Genomic DNA, 21,897 nt, shown 5'->3' with positions numbered 1-21,897 from the left:
CATTGAATTTTACTGGTGGGAAGTGGTGAAGGGGAGTTGAAAAACACACAGTTGTGTAGTTCTTATATTTACGATTAACAACAACAAAAGACCATCTCCCCCCACCCCCCCTGGAAATTAGGTCTGTTCTAAGAATAGAATGCAAAAAGAATTCTTACATGGGGTTTTTTGTATGAGGGACTTTGAATGATTAAATAAATAGTATCCTCAACATTCTAATAATAAATATAGCACAGTGGGGTGTTTTGTTTTTCTTCTTGTAAGTACTCTACAAAGTTGTAACAATCAGTTGCCACTGAGCCAGCTATGATTCGTTAGGGGCTAAGCCAGCATATGACCTTTAGCTTGTCTATGACATTATTGGGAGGACTGAAGGCTTCATGATATTCATTAATATTACTAATGTGAATTAATTTTAGTATTGCATTTTATTATCTTTCTTAACCTTCTCATTCCTTTCCTCATTTTCTATTTCCATTCCTTTCCTCATTTTCTATTTCTCTCTTTTGAACCGATTGAGTCCTCCATCTGACCCTCCCCCCAACTTCTTCTTTGGAAGTCATACACTCTGTCTTATATTAGTGGAAAATGAATGTCTTAATATGTATGTTTAACTCACAGGATGGGTTAATTTCTATTTTTTCTTTCTTCTGAAGCAGTATAAGAATTTTAGAATGCACTCACTCTCTAACTTAAATATTGTTGTATGCTATTTTGGTTCTTTTATTTAATTTTTAGCCCATGAGTTAGACTGTTGATTATTTCCTTTGGGGGCGCCTTTATGTAATTCTGCTCATCATATTTTTTTTTTCAGTTGTAGATGGACATAATACCTTTATTTTTATGTGGTGCTGAGGATTGAACCCACCGCCTCACACATGCTAGACAAGCGCTCTAGCGCTAAGCTACAACCCCAGCCTCCTGATAGCTTTTTATTGTCTCCCATTTCTTCTTGAATATTAAACCCTCTTCTGGGATCTCTTACCTCCTTGAAGTATGTTCTTTAGGAACTTCTTTAGTAGGAGAGAAAGATCTGTTAGGAGTAAATGCCCTTGGATTGATTGATTTGTTTATTGTTGTTCTAAAGCTTCACTTTAGCATGTTTAAGTATGGTTTATTTTTATTTGTCCTGTTTAGAATTTGACTTCCCAAGTCTGGAAGTTATATTTCATTCTGTCTGAAAAATGTTCAGTCATTTTTTTTCTTACAGTATCTTGTATCCCAGTATTTTTTTTCTTTTGAAATTTTTAGTAATGCAATAGTGCATCATCTCTATGTTTCATATCTCCTCTTTTGTGGTTTCCACATTTTCTATATCGTGAAAATTTCTTAATTTCCTTACAAATGATTTCTTTAGTTTCACTTTCCAGATAAATATTTCTCTTTTAAGCAGTGTTTAGTCAAGTTTTTATATTTATAGAAGTGATACAAGTTGCTACTTTTTCTTGAAGTTCTGTTTTGGTCTTTTTCAAGTCTGTGTAGTTATGTTTAGATGTCTTTTTCCTCATGTATGCTATTTTCCCTCTTAATAGAAGAAGTATATTTCATTTTTGATTATTTGAGTGTCTGCATTCATTATGGATCATTTTATATAAAGGGTTGTTTTGCTTATTTTTGCCCAAGATGGTTATTACCTTGTGTACTTTCTGTGTTTATTGGGAATTCACATTCCTGACATTTTGTATGTGGAAGTCCTTTTGAGACTTGGGTCTAGATTTCCTTATGAGAGAAATTTTCCATTTATATTTGCTTTGGCCAATTGCTTAAGGTACTAAACCCCAGAATTTTGCTTGCCATATAAATAACATAATTTCTATACCTGTACCCCTGTGGAGAGCTAATTTTTGGTTAGAATTTTAGTTGGGGGCTTTTTCTTCTCCCTTGAGTGAATGCTGATTAGCAAGTATTTATTTTCTTCTTCATGGTGACTTTTTTCCCTTAATTCACTTTCCATTAAGGTGGTTGCCTTTTGGGTGTTCTAACTTTAGGTGAAGTTTCTGATCTCAGGGACCTTTCCTGGCATTGCTCTATTAAAAACCCAAGTTCTGATCATGGATTGGTACTACTTCACCCTATCCTCTCCCAAGGTTCACACTGTTTTCAATGCTTACTTACCTCTCTGAATCTCTGCTTTCATGTTTCTAATCTCTGGTAATTTCTATTTATTTTTTGCCTGCTTAGCCCTATATTTAAAAATGGAGTATTGTTAACATTATTGAAATATAATTTATATTCCACAAAATCCCTCAATCTCTAAAATCCCATTTTAGAGCTTTTTCTGTCATCATGCATACTTCATTTTTAGTAAGATATCTTTATTCTTCCAAGGAAGATTGCCAACAGCCTTTTCTAGAAATTGGAAAGTTGGAGATTTAGCTAGCCTCTTTTCATCATTTCCCCCTATGACTTTGGGAATAATTGTTAGAAACTTCTTGAGTGGCTTTGAAATTTATATGACTTGCAGTTGGGACTCCTTGTTTATGTATGAAAAATTTGGTAAAGTTGAATTATTGATATCATTGTTACTTTTGACTGGGAAATTCAGGCCATTTTAAAGGAGAACTGGGGTGGTAGGTTCACCCCTGTATCTACTACCTAGATTGTGGTATCACTATATATACTTTGTAACTCCTGTTCCATAGATCTTCCCACTTGTTTCATTCCTACAACAGGAGTAAGCCATGAGGAGAGGAGCACAAAAAGAAATGTTGTCTTGTCTTCCTACAAAGGTTCTAGGGTGAGGGGCAACTGAGTAACTCAGCCAAATACAAAACCAGGAGCACTTACTGAACACAGTAGAAAACAACTTATCTTTGTTAAGTAAATCATGTTCCCTAGGTATGGTAAAGGAATACTTAATATTATTTTGAGTACAGATAATCCATTGGAGCAAAGGTAGTGCTTTCCAGCTTTATACAGATGTCATATTTGTTGATCTAACACAGCTTGGCTTTTATAGTCTTTTCTTCAATAGCTCAAACCAGCAAAACTTAAGGCTGATTGTATTTTATCAGGGGTTTCCAAGTTTTCTGAAACCTTGTGCTCTTCAACAAGATCCATTCTTAAAGGAGGTGGAAGTCAGAGAGAGAAGACTCTGTGATCTCAAAGCCAGTGATCATAGTGTCAGTTATAGCATACCTCTTGGATTAATAAGAGTCACACACATTCAAGTTCCTAATACACAGGTTACTTTGGCAGCAAAGATAGAATAATTTATTCTGAGAACAAGTCTAGAGTTAATTTCTTGTTGCTCTGCAAAGTCTGACTTTGCTCAGTTTACTATTGAAGTTAGGTGCTGCAAGTGCTTTTCATTCAGAGTGCAGACTCTTCTTTAGTCCCAGTATTTACTGCTATCCCAGTTTTCTAGAGCCCCAGATTTTCTACAGGAAGGCATTTAGGAAACCCCTTCCCTCACTCCCTCCTTTCACTGTATGTGATTAGCCTCCCAGAGAGCTATGGTCAAGACTGTATTTGCACATTCGTCATTGTTAGGAGTAGCCCTGTCCCTGGAGGGTGAATTGAAGCTCATTCATCCAGAGAAGACTGTCAGTGACAGGCACCACTTCCTCCTCCCAGGCTTCTGAAATAGGCAGTGTACTCTTGTAGATCATTACTCCTTCAACGGTATATCAGAAACATTTTTAAGTAATGTTTTAAAATAAAGAACAGGTCTTCCATAACTTTTGTTTTGTTAGGATTTGTTATCAGTAAAGAGAAGAGATGGTTTAAAGATTTTTAGCCATTTCATCCTTAGCCATACAACACCCTCACGTGTCTGATTTGTGGTTGAAAATACTAATGCAGTCTTTTGCTTATTAAGTTTTTTTCCCTTGAGTTTTAAGGATTCACAGAATTGAGAGAATATAAATTGTATTGATGACTAGAAAGTAGAAGGCAGGATCACAGTGAAGGAAGGTCCTAAAGTCTGCTGTCGTGCTAGCCTCCTGAAAGATGGGAATGGGCAGGGCTGCTGGGCATTCCTACCCTCCCCTTACCAGGAAGCTTTGTTAATCTACAATTAATACTTCTGTGGTTGGCATCAACCAACCTACCTTTCTTTTCTTTTTTCAGAATGCCTTCTTAAGGCAGTAAAGCAATAGAAGTTGTAGATTCTTCATGTATACATCTAATTTAAGATTTCTCCTTTCATGTAGAATCATAAAATATGCATTTTGGGGATAATTTTTTTCTTACGTTTTACAAAATAGAGCTTAGATTATATTTGACAGTGATAATTGTAGAAAAACCTACAATTATCTCTGTAGATTATTATCCTAAAGAGAAATCCCTCTTTGCTCAGGTCCAGTTGACAGCAGAAGGTAAAGTTGTAAGATTTGGGGAGTATAAATGTTACTTCTTTATCTGATTTTGAAGGCCCCATAATCATTAGAAATCTGACTTTCTAATTTCTTCACATTTTATGCTTAAATTGCATGTTACTTCTTTTGTTTCTTCTTATTATTAGGTATTTCAGGATTCTGATAGTTACCAGTCTTATAGAAAGCTGGTAATCCTTAACTGTAACACTGCAAACAGCAGCCATAAGAGTGTATAATTTTTCTTGTGTGTTTATGTACTTAAGTTGGGTGGAGGAGTGAAAAATCAAAGGTTATTGCCATTGCCCTTGTTTACTCTAGCATTTAGATTCTGGAAAGTGCCTCTGATATTCCACTGCCTACGCCTTTATCATTCATAACTCAGTTTGCACCTGGGGTAAAGATGTGTCTCAGACTGTATATTCAGTTGGGCCCTGGCATTGCTAATGGAATTGGCAAGCCTATTCATTTAGAAATGTGGATGAGTGATCACTGCCTTAGCAGTCACAACAGAGCAACATTCTCAACACAGTCAGAGCTTTATTAGTAAAGCTAAACACAACTTGGAAAGATAATTTCTGGCTATATAAGCTAGATCATTGAGATAATTTGGTAGAAAGGTAAAGATTTTCATTAAGTACTTATCATCCAGGAAGGGGTCCAGCTGTTAATGTTTTTGAGAACCCAGTTGAAGGACAGTTTTGTGCTTATCTGGAATATTCTATGTTCCCTTGGGCCCATCTTGATGTCTTCACGACATTTTAAAATTTGAATAAAAAGACTTTTGTTCAAATAAAAACTATCTTGGCTTAAAGTCAGCACTTATATACACCTATCAAATGAGAATGGTAGATTAGAATTTTGATTTGCTTCCTTCAAAAACAGTTGCAAAATTCATCTTTACTTGTGTATACCAGTATTTCCTTCTTAATGCCCTTGATTCCTCATTTTTTCCCACATTATTGACTATAGCAGAGAGCCACTTTCTGAAGTTACTGTTCAGGCAGGTTAAACAAGCCCCCTTAAAACCTGTAAATTATTTGCTCTGGGATCTTTCAAAGTTTGGCCACCAACTCATGATGTGATATCTGTTTTGAGTGTATATAGTTTGCTTAGTACAGAATCTTCAAATATGTCCTCAAAAGCACATTAATCTGTGAGAAGTAAAGCCTCATTGATATTCGTGTCATCTCTTTTGGGAAATTTGGGAGTAGGGATAGGCGTATGCCTATTTTCTTAAGAAGTCAAAAGAGAAAAATCCTCAGAGATCTTTGTGTGTTTTCCCCACTTTCAGGTTGCCAACTTGGCCTGTTCCATCTCAAACAATGAAGAAGGAGTAAAGCTTGTTCGAATGTCTGCAAGCCAGTTAGAAGCCCTCTGTCCTCAGGTAAAGTACAGCTGGAAATGGTTATGATGTCACCAAATTGGATTTTATTAGAATGGAAATGAAGTTTAAGGTCTTTCTTTTCCTTTTCCTTCTCCTTCTCTTCCCCTTTCTTCTTTCTTTCTACCCTCACTCCTAGAATTTTAAATAGAAGTCTTGGAGTTGCTATATAGATTGGAGACGTTTATGTTTAAGTGTTTCCTCTTGGCATTACTACCTCCTTGCCCTACATTAAAAATGCATAGTCTTGTTGGACTCACATGCTTATCTAGTACATGCAAAGAAGGCCCCGGCATTGAGTGGTGGAAAATACACACATCTACATAAGTAAATATATGCATAGTGTCCTCAATTTCTGGAGAGTGATTACACTGCTCAGTTGATTACCTTTTCAGCAGGAATGGGGGGTGGGGGCACCTGCAACATCAAACTGGAACCATAATGGTTCCTCTTATCCTTAAGTGGTAACAGTTGTTCATTCACCTGCATTCAATATCTATTGGAGGAAACCCCATTGGAAAGCTTGTCTTCTTGCACTAAATGTCTTAAAGCAGCCTATGATACAATTTAATTCAGCTAGCCCCTAAAATAAAAGATCAAGAACTTTTCTACATTCATAAAGGCATATTGGAAGACAGGTAATTAGGCTAAGCATGTGGCACTTTAGAAAGACTGAAGAACATAGAGCATTGAATGCTTTGTGTGTTTATGTGTTACTGGGCATTGAACCCAGGGGTGCTCTACTACTCAGCTCTCTCCCACATCCCTATTTTTCATTTTGAGAGTCTTGATAGGTTTCCAAGGCTAGCTTTGAGCCTTGAATCCTTCTGCCTCAGCCTTCTGAGTTGTTGAGATTATAGGTGAGCTCCACCAGGCATGGCACAAATGTTTTATTAAGTACCCAGTGTGTTGCCTGTTTCCCATGATAGAGCTCACCTTGTCTGTGTGATTCCTGTCATTCAGATTTCTAAGCAGTATAAGTGTTTCAGTGGAAGTGGTTGCCTTCCCTTTTTCTCAAGTAGAGAATGTTCATGGCACACTCTGAGGATTTACATTAACCTCTCACTGCATGTCCTGTCAGCTGGCAGTGATCACTAACAAATGGGAATAAGCAGAGGAACTGGAGTAATAAGACAGTGATCATAGAAATGACACTATTACTTTGACTCTTTCCTATAAATAAATATTCACTTGAACCCAAGATGGTTAGTTTTCCAATGATTTTTTTTTTTTTTTTTTGTCTTAGTGTGATGTCTGGCTTTCCATAGCTTTAATCCAATCATGAAATATGCCAGTGATTGATACTGTACAGATAATAAGTGCAGTGGTGTTAATCACCACCAAGTTGTATGAAATAAATTTAGATTGGATTTCTAAAGATTGGGCATTCTTTCTTCAAATTTGCCATTTTACCCTATCAACATTTTGTTTTTAATATCTTTGGGTTCTCCGTTTGGTTTTGAAATGCGTGAAAAGTGACAATGCTTCCACATATCTGCAGAAACAGATGGTAACATAACGCTGATCACACCTACCAAGAGTATTTATATAAATGATCTTAAAGTTTAGGGGGAAAAAAATCACATGAAGTGTCTAGTATATCCTAATGAAAATGCTAGTGTCCATAAACCGTGTGTGACTAGCCCATGTGCCGTTTTTACTTTGCTGCCAGAAAGCCTCATTTCTCCCTCTTTTTGCAGTTTTCATGTCTTCTACTAAACCAGGCATCAGGAGGAATGGGCTTTAAACTGTGTCCAGAAAACACTTGGTATTGGGTATATGATCTGGATAAAAAGATGTTCTCCAGATGTGATTGTTTTCCAGATTCTTACTAGGCCTGTTCCTGCCCTTGCTCACAAACTGCCATGCACTTAGGGCTGAGGCAGGTTCAGTGGGTGTTCACAGTTTTGGTAATGGCAAACTGAACAGGATGGGTCATTTGATTTTCAGTGAGGAAGCTGTGACTCTAGCCCATTATTGACAGATCCTTTCATTATTCTGAAAGATCTGTCAGCAATTCAAATTACTAGTCTCAGTATTGAACGATTGATAGCCTAAAGCTTTGAAAATCTTTGAGGATAGTAAGTCTTAATCTTCTGTGAGCTACACCTGACCTAGCCTTACCCATGGATTTATGCTTCAAGGAGGTGTTTGTAGGATTGAAGGGAAGGTATGAAACAATTACTCATTTAGAGTCCAGGCATGAGGAGATGGGGAGAATAACCAGACTAAGTAAATGTAGTTCTCTTGCTTCTCCATGTTTGAGTCCACTTGAAGTTGAATGATGAAGAATTTTAAAGTGAAACCCATTTAGCATGGTTAAATGCAGAAAACCATGAGTTTTATTTTGCACATGTTCAATTTGAAATATCTATGCTATATAGGCAGAAATATTAGGATATACTTGGGATATGAATTGGGAATTGCAATGATTGGTCTAAGTGGGAGATAGGGGAATACTTGGCATATGGGTGGTATTTAAAATCATGAGACTAGATAAAATTGCTTAAGATGGGAGGAGTGTAGAAAAAAGAGAAAAGCCAGTCCAAGAACTCCAACACTACCTGTTGAAAGAAGTCAAGATAGCAAGGGAGACATAGAAGAAATAGAAGTAATACATATTTTATTTAGAAACTATCAAGTTATAAAATAAAGAATACCTCTAATCTCTCTATTCTGAAGGCAAACAAGGAATGGAAGAGAAATTCCTCAGCCTGTTAAAGGATATCTATGAAAAATTGATAGATTTTGATCTACAACTTCAAATTTAATAGTCTAAGACTGGGTACTTGGGCTGGGGTTGTGGCTCAGTGGTAGAGGGCTTGCCTTGCACATGTGAGGCCCTGGATTCCATCCTCGGCACCACATAAATAAATAAAGATATTGTGTTCATCCACAACTAAAAAATATTTTAAAAAAGACTGGGTGCTTAACTTTATGATCAGAAAAAAGACAAGGATATTCACCCTTGTCAGTTGTAAAACATTGTACTGGGAGTTCTACCAGTAGCTGTGTTTTGAAAATTGACACCAATACAGACATTTGTGCCTAGTTTTATACCCTTTGCAAATTTGTATTTCTTTCCCTCAGACCCCCAGATGTTTCCTAGTCATTACTACTTCACATTAGAATGCAGTCCATGTCTCTCCTTGTTTTTTTACTGGTATTTTGGTGTTCTTCGTACTGACTTATCTGTATATTTAATCTGACATATATGTTTAAATGCATAACTCAATCAGAATTATATATTGACGGATCCCATTGTAACTTAGAAATAGAGAATTTCCTAAAGACAAATATATGTTTAAATATTAATAAATAAATTTATATAGTTTTGTTGTTTTTAGGTTTAATTCATTATCTGGAAACAATCTTAGCACATAAAAGAAATAAGCAATGATGAACTTAGTGCATATGATATATATGTGTATGTGATTCAGCACATAAATGAAGTAGGTAATAAAGTATTAAGTGAAGACATAATTTTATTTTTCTCTAAAAAATAAAAGATCATATGTAAAAATAATGCACCTGTTCCCCACTGATTTATGATGTCACTTTTATCATACATAAACTTTGCCAATGATAGTGTCTGTTTTTTTTTGATACTATTCTGATCACTTTAGTTTTATAATGCTTTTGAACTCCCTTTTCATTACTGTTGCTTTCTGTCCTCAAGATTTTCTTGGCTATTGTCAGCCATTTATTTTCATATTAATTTGTGGATAAATATGTCAGTCTTCCTATCCCTGAATGAGTTTCCATTTATTTTAGTTTGTTTAATATACCTTAGAAAAGTTGAGCTACTTGGTTTTTACTTTGTCATGCTGGTTTCTTGATAGATTGAATTCCATGTATTTCATTATTAATTGCTTTTGTGGAGATCTGACACTCCTTCTCATTTTATATTTTGTTATTTTTTGATAATGTAGAAAGGCTGTTGATTTTTAAGATATCTATACTGTCTCTAGAAATTCTAAGAGTTTTTTTTTTTCCATTGATACACTTCAGTTTGCTACATAAAGGTAAAATCTGTGTTCAACAGTAATTTTCTCACCTCCTATTTCTAACAGCTTTTTTTTGGCATTTCCATTTCTCATTTATTGACTAGAAAGTCCATTTACTTATTATTTAACTAATGGTGACAGCAGGTATTCTTATTAATACCATTTTGATTTTTAAGGTAATTGGTGCTTGAGTTTTATGAGCATATCATGTTGGACAATTACTTAAAATAGTATGTTAATGAAGTATCTTTCTATTCCTAATAGAAAGGAGTAATTTTTACCAAACATCTTTAATAAGCAGTTTTATAATCAAAAGGAGAATGTTAACTTCAGATGAGGTGGATCCCCAGTGTACAGTATATACAGTAGAAGATATATCTCTTTATATTTAAAACATAATTCTCTGCCCATGTAGGAAACATTTTCATCAGCTAAATACTTGTATGACGTCTAGCTCAACTCAGATACATTGACACGTTAGTGAAATAATGAGTTAATGAAAACAGTAGTCCATAGTGAAAAAAGAAGGGTAAGAAGGAAAAGCTAGAAAGAATAAGCCTTGGAATGATGAAAATGTGGGAGGCCACAGCATAATATGGGCAAAGGCAGGCTATCTCTTCCTCCAAATTATTGTCCAAACCCAGACACTTTTGAAAGGGGTGGGTCATTAGTAAGTAATAAGCTCAAATGGCTTCATTCCAAGTGTTTAGAGGGAAGAGGAGTAGTGCACCAGTCTAATGGGTCTGATTCTTCTTTAGTCTGTTATCATCTACAGCTTTTATGAGCCAAGTTAATAACTTGGTTCTTAAATGCCCCTGCAATAAATTGGAACTTCTATATATGATCTGAAGTGATATGCTTCCTGTAGCACCTTAAAAAGCCATCCCAAACTCTGTTCTCAGGTTTGCATGCCTGTTGCCTGTAGCTTTCTGCCTTATTCAGATCCCTGTTTCATTCCTTTCTACCAGTTTCCTCTTGTCTGTGCTTTCTTTCTAAGTTCCATTACTTTAAACACATTTATTCCATTAATCCATAAGTATTCTTGTACCTAGAAGTCCAATTATTCTCAGTTCATTTTGATACTGCTCTCATTGTTTAATTATTCAATATATGAAAGAATATGAATAGACATACCCTAAAGAGTATACACAAATGGTTAATAAGCACATGAAAAAAAAAAATCTAACACCATTAGTCATCAAGGAAATGCAAGTGAGGTAATTTTATATCCACTTTATAATTAACTTTAAAATTAGGGGCGGGGTGGTAAAGATATGGGGCATCAGAACCATCATCCTGGTGGGAAAATAAAGTGGTACAGCCATTTTGGAAAACAGTAAGGCAGTTCCTCAAAAGGTTAAAGGTAAACTTAACCATATGATCCAGCAATTCTGTTCCATTCCCAGAGAAATGAAAACTGACACATATATATGAATGTTCATGAAGTATTATTCATTTGATGAATGGATAAATAAATGTGACGTATCCATATATCATAGAATATTACTTGTCAGAAAAGAATTGAAGTACTGACAACATGCTAAAACATGAATAAGCTTTCAAAACATTTTGTTAAAGAAACTAATTATAGAAGTCCACATATTATGTAATTCTGTTTATATGAAATGTCCAGAATAGGCAAATCCATAGAGACAAGAGAGGAGGTTAGTGATTGCCAGAAGATGGCAGAAAGTAGTATGAAGGGAAATAAGGAATTACTGCAAATGTATATACAGGTTCTTTTTGGAGTGATAAAAATGTTCTAAAATTGAATGTGGTGAGTGTTGCATAACTGACTATACTAAAAAATCATTGAATTTTATATTCCTTAAGTGGGCAAACCATGATTCATGAATTATATCTCAATAAAACATTGAATATGTTCACACATGTGTGCACTGTGCAGTGCTGGGGATTGAACCCAGCACCTTGTATATGCTAGGTACATGTTCTGCTGAGCTATCTTCTCAGTCCTAAAGAATTTTTTTAACTTAGCAGATTATATACTTTCCTATGTAATTTTTGTTGTTGTTATGTCTTTTTTTTTTCTCTTTTTGTACTGGAGATTGAATCCAGGGGCACTTTACCACTGAGCTATATCTCCAGTTCTTCTTATTTTTTAATTTGAGACAGAGTCTTGCTAAATTGCTGAGTCTGGCCTCATCTTGCAATCCTCCTGCATCAGCTTCCCAGGTGTTGGCATTACAGGACTGCACCATTGTGTCCAGCTCCGGGGTAGTTCTTTTATGTTTTAAATATGCCTTTGTTAAAGACAAGCAGAGGAAAAAGGAAATTGAATATATTTTTATGAACTATACTTTGATAGTGCATCTACAACGTGAAATGTTAGATTTTCATAATAAGATTATTAACTGGTGGTGAGAGAGTAAGCTAGAACAAGCTACTCTATAGTAGAAGAATAATATAGTATACCTATAAGATGGAATAATAAACAGTTAATATTTTCAATATATGTTTAATGATATGAAGAAATACTTGAAAAAACAGGATAGTCATTTTTATGTAGCATATAATTTTCATTATGTAGTTCTTGATGTGTCTACATTGTGAACTGTGAGGAGAAAAAAAGCTGAATTTAATGTCAGAATTATAGAATTGCTATCATGGAGTGGAGAGATTAGAGGTACTTTTAATTTATTTAAAATTGCACATAGTTTCTGAACAAAATATGTGTAACTTTGACTTTAACATAAAACCTATTTAATACTTCACCACTTCACCTTTGTAATAGTTATGGTGGAACATATGGTATAATGTGTCCTAGTGAAATTCATGTAAGACAAGGCCGTTGCCACTGTACTGACCAAATTGTCCCATCTGTTTCATTTGCATGATTCTGAAAAATAAATAACTTTAATATCTTTTGTAGGTTATTAATGCTGCATTGGCTTTAGCAGCAAAACCACAGAGTAAACTGGCCCAAGAGAACATGGATCTTTTTAAAGAACAGTGGGAAAAACAAGTCCGTGTTCTCACAGATGCTGTTGATGACATTACTTCCATTGATGACTTCTTGGCTGTTTCAGGTAATGAACTGGTTCCCCAGCATAGCATTTAAGGATGTGCATAATTACTGGCATCTAATTTTACAGTAATAGACAAAGTCCCCCCATGTCTGGGCAAGTAAAATAAATTATTTTAGTAATAATATTGTGTTAGTTTTCATTTTAATTTAAACAAACAAAGTAACACTGCCTCCTGAGTAATAGAAGATGGAATTGGAGCTATTTCCCTCATGGTGGGGCTGATGGAGATCCTGGAAGCACGAGTTAGAAAGCTGTCTGAGACTTTCTCTGCTTTCATAGAGTAAAATCCTTCTTTAACTGTAACTTGTCAAGCACAGTAACCACCCTTCTTGCTGCTACTGTGTTTAGAAAAATTGTTGACCTGTGTTGGTCCCAGTAGACACTGTGGTTGTGTTATAAGCCTATGAAACAGAAGAAAAAGAACTTCTCAGTACCATCACCTTTAGTTTCCTTTTTAAAATAGATTTTGTTTTGTTTTTTCCCCTCCCTTTTCTTGGAAAACCTCTCCTGTCTCAGAAATGATCACAGTTTAAATGCCTATTTTTCCAAAGACTCTTTGTCTGAATGATACGTAGATAGAAAACAGAGAGGAAATATTTAAGTGCCTTTTAATTATGAACTTAGAAAAAATAAATCTGTGTAATTCACCTCACAAAAACAGTTGATTTCATTATATAAACATAAACTGGTAATGACATAGTAAATTGCATTCATATAGAAAATGTCTGTCACAAATGCAATTTAGTGTTTATCACACAGAGATAAATTTCAATCATGTCTCCTTAGAGTTGAGCAACATTAAATGCATTCTTCATTTATTTGGGCTTCTGTTGTCCTTGGCTTGGCTACATGGCTTTTCGCTGGAAGCACCTGGCTTCCTGAAGCCAGTGGCTGGGTTCTTGTAGGGCTGAAACTATCACCATAGGGAACTGTGGGCCAGAATGTGGGAGATTTTGAGTGGCAATGGGGCTTGAAAGAGAAGCAGGACTTAAGTATATGCATAGCACAATCCTCCAGCAATGACCTATATAAGGATGACCATGTGTTCTGAATACCAATGGTTCCTTGTCTTTACATGCTTTCCTTGGGTTTGGAAGTTCTGGCTTGAAAAGGTGAGAAGCAGACAGTCTGCAAACTGAAAAACAATAGGGCAAACCATGTTACTGAAGGACTGCCAAATTGCAGGTTACTGGTACTTTAAAACAAAAACTCATTTGCAAGCACAACTTTGCAGGTGCCAAAAATGCAGCAATGGCTTTTTTGGGAAATCTTGGCCTTCTGTTGTTTTTCCCATTGAAGTACCAAGTTATTCTTTTTCATAGGTTTAGAGAAAAACATTCCACCTTCACTGCACACTTTTAAGCAAACAATATATTCTGAAATCTAAATTCAAAGCCCCCCTCCGGATAAATACTGCATTTCTACAGTTGCTTTTTTGAGATTAGGTTGGGTATAGCTTAGACTTGGTCTCAAGGGATTTTCAGTCTTCTTACAGCAAAATAAAATGTAATAGAATCAATGTCCCTCATGCAACATTCTTCAAATCGGAGGAAAAAAATGTTTTCTGTAGTAGCATTTAGTGGGATCCAGGCAGTGTCTTCAAGGTATATGATAAAACAGAAGACTAGTAATAAACAAACAAACAAATAAATAAATAAAATTTAGAAAATTTTTAAGAATCAAATTCTTTAGCATTATACTTTTGTCTGGTGACTGTGTTTAATTTTTATGCAAGTATATGAGAATTTGAGAGAGGATTGTTTTGATGGAAAGGAGTTTAGACAGTTTCTGTTCCGCAGATGAAAACATGGAACTGTTGTCTAAGGAAGTTGTAATTTTTTGGTTTTTTTTGTTGTTTTTTTTTTAAATTTTTTGTAGTTGTAGATGGACAGCATACCTTTATTTTATTTGTTTTATTTTTATGTGGTGCTGAGAATCAAACCCAGTGCTTCTGCCGCTGAGCTACAGTCCCAGCCTGGAAGTTGTAGTGTTTTTAGAGCATCTAAATCTTAGAGGGCTACCTGGTATGTTTTTCTAATGTTCTGTCATAGGGTTGCTTGAGGGATGTCAAGTAATAATTAGTAGGACAAGGCTTTTATTCACAGTTCCTCTGCTTTTTAGGGGCATAGGAGGAAAGGAGGAGACAAGCAGAAGCCGATGCAGAGTTCTAGTAGACTGAGCAGTTAATGTCCAGCACTCAGAATCTTTGACACCCTTAAGCACCTACCCTACCCATTGCATCTCTAGATCTTTTTTGTGGGGTGACTGGAGGTGACTCCTGTTCTTACCTGATACACAGCCTAGGTAGGTGTCATTTATAGTGGTTATAGGCAGTAGGCAAGAAGCCACGTCTTGTCTTCACTCAGAAGTGCACCATGTGCCAATTTCCCTTTGCCCTAAAGCACACGGGGGCCATAGTGGTCCTGTTGTGAAATGAGCTTGCTTTTGAGTAGGGGGGCTGCCCAATAGAGTCTGGCTTAAGGTAGGTGAACTTGATATGGTTCAGCTAAAGGTAAGGCTGCTTAATTTCTTGGAGTGGTTATTTCTCCTATATTCTGGAGCCTTGAGACCATTCAGTAGTATGAGAGGTTTTGTGGAATAGCTCCACTAATGATTTCCACCATCAAATTCCCTCTTAGAAGCCCAGAGGTCTAGATATTTACTGTAGTCCTGCCCACTCAAAACCCACCTAAGAGGTAGTTATTTGTGGAGTAGAACTGAGCATCCTCTATTATTTCTGGCTGCCCTCCCACCATGATTCCAGAAGTTCCTGCATACTTATCATAGATGATATCCTGATTTGTAGCTCAAAAGGTAAGACATTTTACTTAATTTTTGATTTTGTGTTTAATAGCGAAAAAGCAAAACTATAGATGAGTGATTCAATTATTGGTGAAGTTAGAGGATTTGATTTCTAACTCCCAGGCCCACTAGATATATGACCTTGAATAGGCAAGTCACTCAGAACTTTGTGCCCCAGTTTCCTCATGGTGTTTTTGTTTGTTTGTTTTTTGTTTTTTTTTTAATGTCTACACTATAGAGTAAAATGTCAAGCACTCAAAATAGTGCTTTGGTTAAAGTAAGTCCTCTACATAAAGCATGAAACAAGATTATCATAGGTGCATCTTCTGCACTGATAAAGTCATCCAGACCAAAGAATCTGAAGACAGGCCTTGTTTTTAGACTAGAGCACTTACAGCCTTTCTGGAGAATGCCAGTTGGCATGGTTCCTGTAGGGTAATTAGGTACTGTTTGGTTACTTTAAAAATATATGTCTTTTAATTCAGTAGAACCTCATTGGCTCAAAATTTTCCTTAGGGTAAATGTCACAAATGTTTGTCAAAATACCTGTATAAGACTTTCCCCCCACCAAAATATCTAGGAAAAACTGGAAAAGTAAAATTATAGCCCCTCCATTTATTCCACTGGTGCTTATACAACTATTAGAATGGACAAGGTAGATCTACTGAGGCATACCTAAAAAAGTTTCAAGTGATAAAGATATAGTAGTGTCTTCTATGGGACTCCCTTGGTGTCCATTTACACATAGCTATACATATTTACATAGACAGTTGTGTGTATATATATAATTTTTTTTTCCTATTAAAAGCACATCTACAGGGCTGGGGATGTGGCTCAAGCAGTAGCGTGTTCTCCTGGCATGCGCGGGGCGCTGGGTTCGATCCTCAGCACAACATAAAAATAAAATAAAGATATAGTGTCCACCTAAAACTAAAAAATAAATATTTTTTAAAAAAGCACATCTACAAATAAAGATTGTATTAAATAGTCTTTAAGGGGGGTACAGATCGGTGTGTCTGTTCATAATGAACTGAATTTCCTGAGAAATTCAGTTAATGCTAGAGTGATAATGAGATTACAGTTAGTGTGGGTACCTCTTAACTTCCTGCATTTGCACACAACTAGTGGACTCTCACTTACCCTTAGGGCTGTAAGTGTAGAGAGCAGGCTTAGCACTGTATCCTGGGTATGTGGTAGCTCCGAGTAGGCTTCACCTTTCATAGAGCTGGGTCCTGAGTATGTGGTGGCCCCAAGTAGGCTTCAGCTTTTCATATTACTTTAGTCTGTTTTCTACAATAGAAGACTTAAAGGAAGTCTTGCTGTTGTGTATATATACCACAGGTTAATCCATTCATCTATTGACAGATAAATTGTACTGCTATAAACATTGTTGTGGCTATATCACTATAATATAGTACGCTGATTTTAGTTCTTTTAGATAAGTGCTGAGGAGTGGGATAGCTGGGTCATATGGTGGCTACATTCCTAAAAAAATTGAGGAATCTCCATACTGCTTTCTAGAACAGTTGTAATATTTTGCAGTCCCACCAAATGTATGAGTGTACCTTTCCCCCACATCCTTGTCAGCATTTATTATCATTTGCATTCTTTTAAAAAATTTTTATTAGTTGTTAGTGGGCCTTTATTTATTTTTATGTGGTGCTAAGAATCAAACCCAGTGCTTCACACATGCTAGGCAAGTGCTCTACGACTGAGCCATACCCTCAGCCCTCTATATTCTTGATATTTGGCATCTGACTGGAGTGAGATGAAATTTCAATGTAGATTTGATTTGCATCTCCCTAATTGCTAGGGAAGTCAAACATTTTTTTCATATATTTCTTGGCCATTTGTATTTCTATTTTTGAGAAGTGTCTGATTAGTTCTTTTGCCCATTTATTGATAGGATTATTTGGGGGTTTTAGTGTTAAGCTTGAATTCTTTAGGTATTCTACATATTAATTTCCTGTCAGAGGAGTAGCTGGGAAAGATTTTCTCCCATTCTATAGGCTCTTTCTTCACACCTTCAATCATTTTCTTTGCTGTGCAGAAGCTTTTAAATGTGGCTCTATCCCACTTATTGATTCTCAGTTTTATTTCTTGAGCTTTAGGGATCTTGTTATGGAAGTCAGTGCCTGCACTAATGTGATGATGGAGTGTTGGCCCTGTTTTCTTTTAGAAGTTGCAAATTTTCTGGTCTGTTCCTAAGTCTTTGATCCATTTTGATTTGATTTTTGTTCAGGTAAGATGTACAAATCTAGTTTCATTCTTCTACATATGGATATTCAGTTTTCTCAGTAACATTTGTTAAAAAGGCTGTCTTTTCTCCAACATATATTTTGGGCACCTTTGTCAAATATATGTCTGTATCTGTATGTGTTTATTTCTGTGTCTTCTGTTTTACTCCATTTGTCTGAATGTCTAGGTTGTGTGTGGTTTTTTTTTTTGTTTGTTTGTTTTTTGTTTTTGGTACCAGGGACTAAACTTAGGGCCTTGTGTATACAAGGCAAGCACGCTCCCAACTGAGCTATACCCCCAGCCCTCTAGCATCACTCTTCATGCTCACAATTACTTTGTCTATTGTAGCTCTTTTATTCTTCTAAATGAATTTTAGGATTGTTTTTTCTAGTTCTGTGAAGAATGTCATATATTGATGGGGATTGCATCAAATCTGTTATAATACTTTTGGTAGTATGGGCATTTTGAAAATATTAATTTTGCGTGTCCAAGAATGTGGGAGGCTTTCTATCTTCAAAGGTCTTCTTCAATTTCTTTCTTCAGTGTTTTATAGTTTTAAAGTAGACATCTTTCACATCCATGTATTTTATTTTTTATGTTATTGTGAATGGGATACTTTTCCTGATTGCTTTCTCAGCAAGATCGCTAGTAGGGTATAGGAAAGCTACTGATTTATGAATGTTACTCTTTTATCCTTCTACTTTGCTGAATTTATTCATCAGCTCTTTTGGTGGCCAAGTGTGGTGGTACATACCTGTAATTCCAGTAGCTCGGGAGGCTAAGGTAGAGAGATTGCAAATTCAAAGCCAGCCTCAGCAATTTAGTGAGGCACTAAGCAACTCAGTGAGACCCATCTCTAAATAAAATACAAAAAAGGGCTGGGGATGTGGCTCAGTGGTTGAGCGCCCCTGGGTTCAATCCCCAGTACCAAAAAAAATCTGGTGGGGTTTTTTTGGTCTTCTAGTTATAGGATCATGTCATTAGCAAACAGAGTTCATTTGACTCCTTTTCCTACTTGTATTCTTTTCATTTCTTTTCCTTGTCCGATTGCTCTGGCTAGAGTTTTCAAGGACAATTTTGAGTAGAAGTGGTCAGAATAGACATCCTTGTCTTGTTCCTGATTTTGGAGGAAATGCTTTCATTTTTTCTCCATTCATTATGATGCTGGCTTTGAGTTTGTCTTGTATAGCTTTTATAATGTAGAGGTAAGTTCCTTCTATCCCTAGTTCCTTTAGCACTTTTAACATGATGGGAGATGGATTTTTAAAAAGGCCTTTTCTGCATCTATTGAGATGATCACCTGATTCTTGTCCTTATTTCTATTTATGTAGTGAATTACATTTATTGATTTGCATATGTTGAGTTGTACTTGCACAATGGCATGTAGCCCATGTGATCTTGGCATAGTATCCTCTTGATGTGTTTTTGAATGTGGTTTCCTAATACTTTGTTATTTTTGTATTTATGTTCATCAGGGATATTGGTCTATAGTTTCCTTTCCTTGATGTATCTTTGTTTTGGTTTCAGGGTTATACAGGCTTCATAGGGTATATTTGGGAGTGTTCCCTCCCTTTCAGTCTCATGGAATAATTTGAAGAAGGTTGGTATTAGTTCTTCATTAAAGACCCAGTAAAACTCTGCTGAGACTCTATCTTGTCCTGTGCTTTTCTTTGTTGGAAGACTTTTAATTGCTCTTTCAATTATATTGCTTGACACCATTTGACCCAGCCATCCCTCTCCTTGGTCTATACCCAAAGGACTTAAAACAGCATACTACAGAGACACGGCCACATCAATGTTTATAGCAGCACAATTCACAATAGCTAAACCGTGGAACCAACCTAGATGCCCTTCAATAGATGAATGGATTAAAAAAAAAAAAAAGCTGTGGCATATATACACAATGGAATATTACTCAGCAATAAAAGAGAATAAAATCATGGCATTTGCAGGTAAATGGATGAAGTTAGAGAAGATATTGTCAATCCCAAAAAACCAAATGCCAAATGTTTTCTTTGATATAAAGAGGCTGATTTATAGTGGGATAGGGAGCAGGAGCATGGTAGGAACATATGAACTCTAGGTAGGGCAGAGGGGTTGAAGGGGAAGGGAGGGGTCATGGGGTAATTAATGATGGTAGAATGTGATGATCATTTCTATCCAGGTAATGAAGACATGGATTGGTGTGAATATACTATGTATACAACCAGAGATATGAAAATTTGTGCTCTATATATGTAATAAAAATTGTAATGCATTCTGCTGTCATATAAATTAAAAAATTTTATTGCTTGATACTGGTCTGTTTAAATTTTCTATATCTTCCTGGTTCAATTTGGGCAGGTCATATGTGCGTAGAAATTTGTTTCTTCTGGATTTTCCTTTTAGAGTATAAAGTTTCAGAATAGTTTCTAATAATCCTCTGGATTTCAGAAGTATCTATGTTGGTATCTCCTTTTTCATTTCTAGTTTTGTTAATTTGGGTATTTCATTTGGTTAGTTAGGGTTTATCAATCTTGCTTATCTTTTCAAAGAACCAACTCTTTATTACATTAATCTTTTGTATTTTTTTCCTTCTCAGTTTCATTAATTTTGGCTCTGATCTTAATTATTTTCTGTCTTCTACTGATTTTGCCATTAGTTTGTTATTCCTTTTTAAAACCTTGAGGTATAGCATTAGGTTATTTATTTGAGATCTTTTCTATTTTTTTTTTTTTTTTTTAACATAGGCACTCAATGCTATACACTTTTTTCTTAACACTGCCTTCATGGTGTTCCAGAGATTTTGTTATTTTGTATTTCTGTTGTCATTTCCAAGAATTCTTTTATTTCTTCTATGAGCCGTTCCTCATTTAAGAGTATTATTTAATCTCCATATGTTTATGTGGTTTCTATAATTTTTCTTATTGTTGATTTTTCATTCCATTATGATCTGATAGAATGTGCTAGATTATATCGGTTTTTTGTTTTGTTTTGTTTTGTTAAGACTTACATTTTGATCAAGCATATGTTCTATTTTGGAAAAGGTTCCATGAGCTGCTGAGAAGAAAGTGAATTCAGCTGTTTTCAGGTGAAATAGTCTGTAGATATCTGTAGATCCATTTAATTTATAGTATCATTTAGGTCAGAAATTTGATTTTGTTTAGATGACCTGTCCATTGGTGAAAGGACTGTTGAAATCTCACAGTATTATTGTATTGGGGTCTCTCTGGGATTTACTAGCAAGAAGTTTTTGTTCATTTGTTTACATAATTAGGTGCACTAACATTTGGGGCATACATGCTTACTACCCTTAAATCTTCTGGTTGGAGTGTTCCCTTTATCAATAGTGGTGACTTTCTTTCTGTCTTCTGATTAATTTTTGCTTAAAATCTGCTCTGTTAGATATGAGAGAGAATAGCTAATCCTGCTTGTTTTCAGACTCAATTTGCTTGGAATCCCTCCCCCATTCTTTTACATTCTGTCTGTGTATATCTTTGCCTCTTGTAAATAGCATATAGTTGGGTCTTATTTTTTAATCCATTCAGCCCTTTTAACTGGGGAGTTGAGACCATTTACATTCAGTGTTTTTATAGATAGTTGTTTGTTATTTTATGCCATTTTGGTTTGTTTGCCACATTTAATTCAGTCTTTATTTTCATTTAGTTAGTTTCTCTTTTAGTGAACATCATCTATGTGGGAGCTCTGGGGTTGATTTTTGAGTTCTGCATGTAGTATATCTTTGTCGTGGAAAGTTTTTATTTCTGCATGAAATTTGAAAGATAGCTTTGCTTGGATGTAGGGATCTTGGATGGCAGTTGTTTTCTTGTGGAGCTTGAAATATCTCATTCTAAGCCCTCCTCGATTCTAGGGTCTGAATTGAGAAGTCAGAAGTGAGCCTCATTGGTTTGCCTTTAAATATGACCTGACTTTTTTTCTTCTAGCTTTTAATATTTTTATTCTCTGTTAGGCATTTTGATTATGATGTGTCTTGGAGAGGTTCTTTTTTGATCTTGTCTTTTTGAGGTTCTGTTATAAGCATCTTATATGTGGATGTCTATCTCATTTCTGAAGTTAGGAAAATTTTCTGCAGCTAGTTCACTAAGAGGTTCTCAATATCATTA

At 35.6% G+C, this 21,897-nt stretch overlaps 2 protein-coding genes across 4 annotated transcripts in view; one reads left to right on the top strand and one right to left on the bottom strand.

Moving 5' to 3' along the window:
* Positions 1-21,897, top strand: part of Ctnna1 (catenin alpha 1) — a 177,355-nt gene that overhangs the window by 134,866 nt on the left and 20,592 nt on the right. For all 3 annotated transcript variants that reach the window (XM_027927472.3, XM_071612324.1, XM_071612322.1), the window contains 2 exons: positions 5,611-5,703; positions 12,598-12,754. In XM_027927472.3, coding sequence (XP_027783273.1) covers positions 5,611-5,703; positions 12,598-12,754 — 250 coding nt within the window. The remainder of the gene's footprint in view (positions 1-5,610; positions 5,704-12,597; positions 12,755-21,897) is intronic.
* Positions 13,363-21,897, bottom strand: part of Sil1 (SIL1 nucleotide exchange factor) — a 318,102-nt gene continuing 309,567 nt past the window's right edge. Inside the window, exon 11 of the mRNA XM_071612326.1 lies at positions 13,363-13,889. Coding sequence (XP_071468427.1) covers positions 13,779-13,889 — 111 coding nt within the window. The 3' untranslated portion in view covers positions 13,363-13,778. The remainder of the gene's footprint in view (positions 13,890-21,897) is intronic.

This window comes from Marmota flaviventris, chromosome 5 (genome assembly GCF_047511675.1).
Source record: "Marmota flaviventris isolate mMarFla1 chromosome 5, mMarFla1.hap1, whole genome shotgun sequence".
NCBI lineage: Eukaryota > Metazoa > Chordata > Mammalia > Rodentia > Sciuridae > Marmota > Marmota flaviventris.
This window is presented reverse-complemented; position numbering and strand designations above follow the sequence as displayed.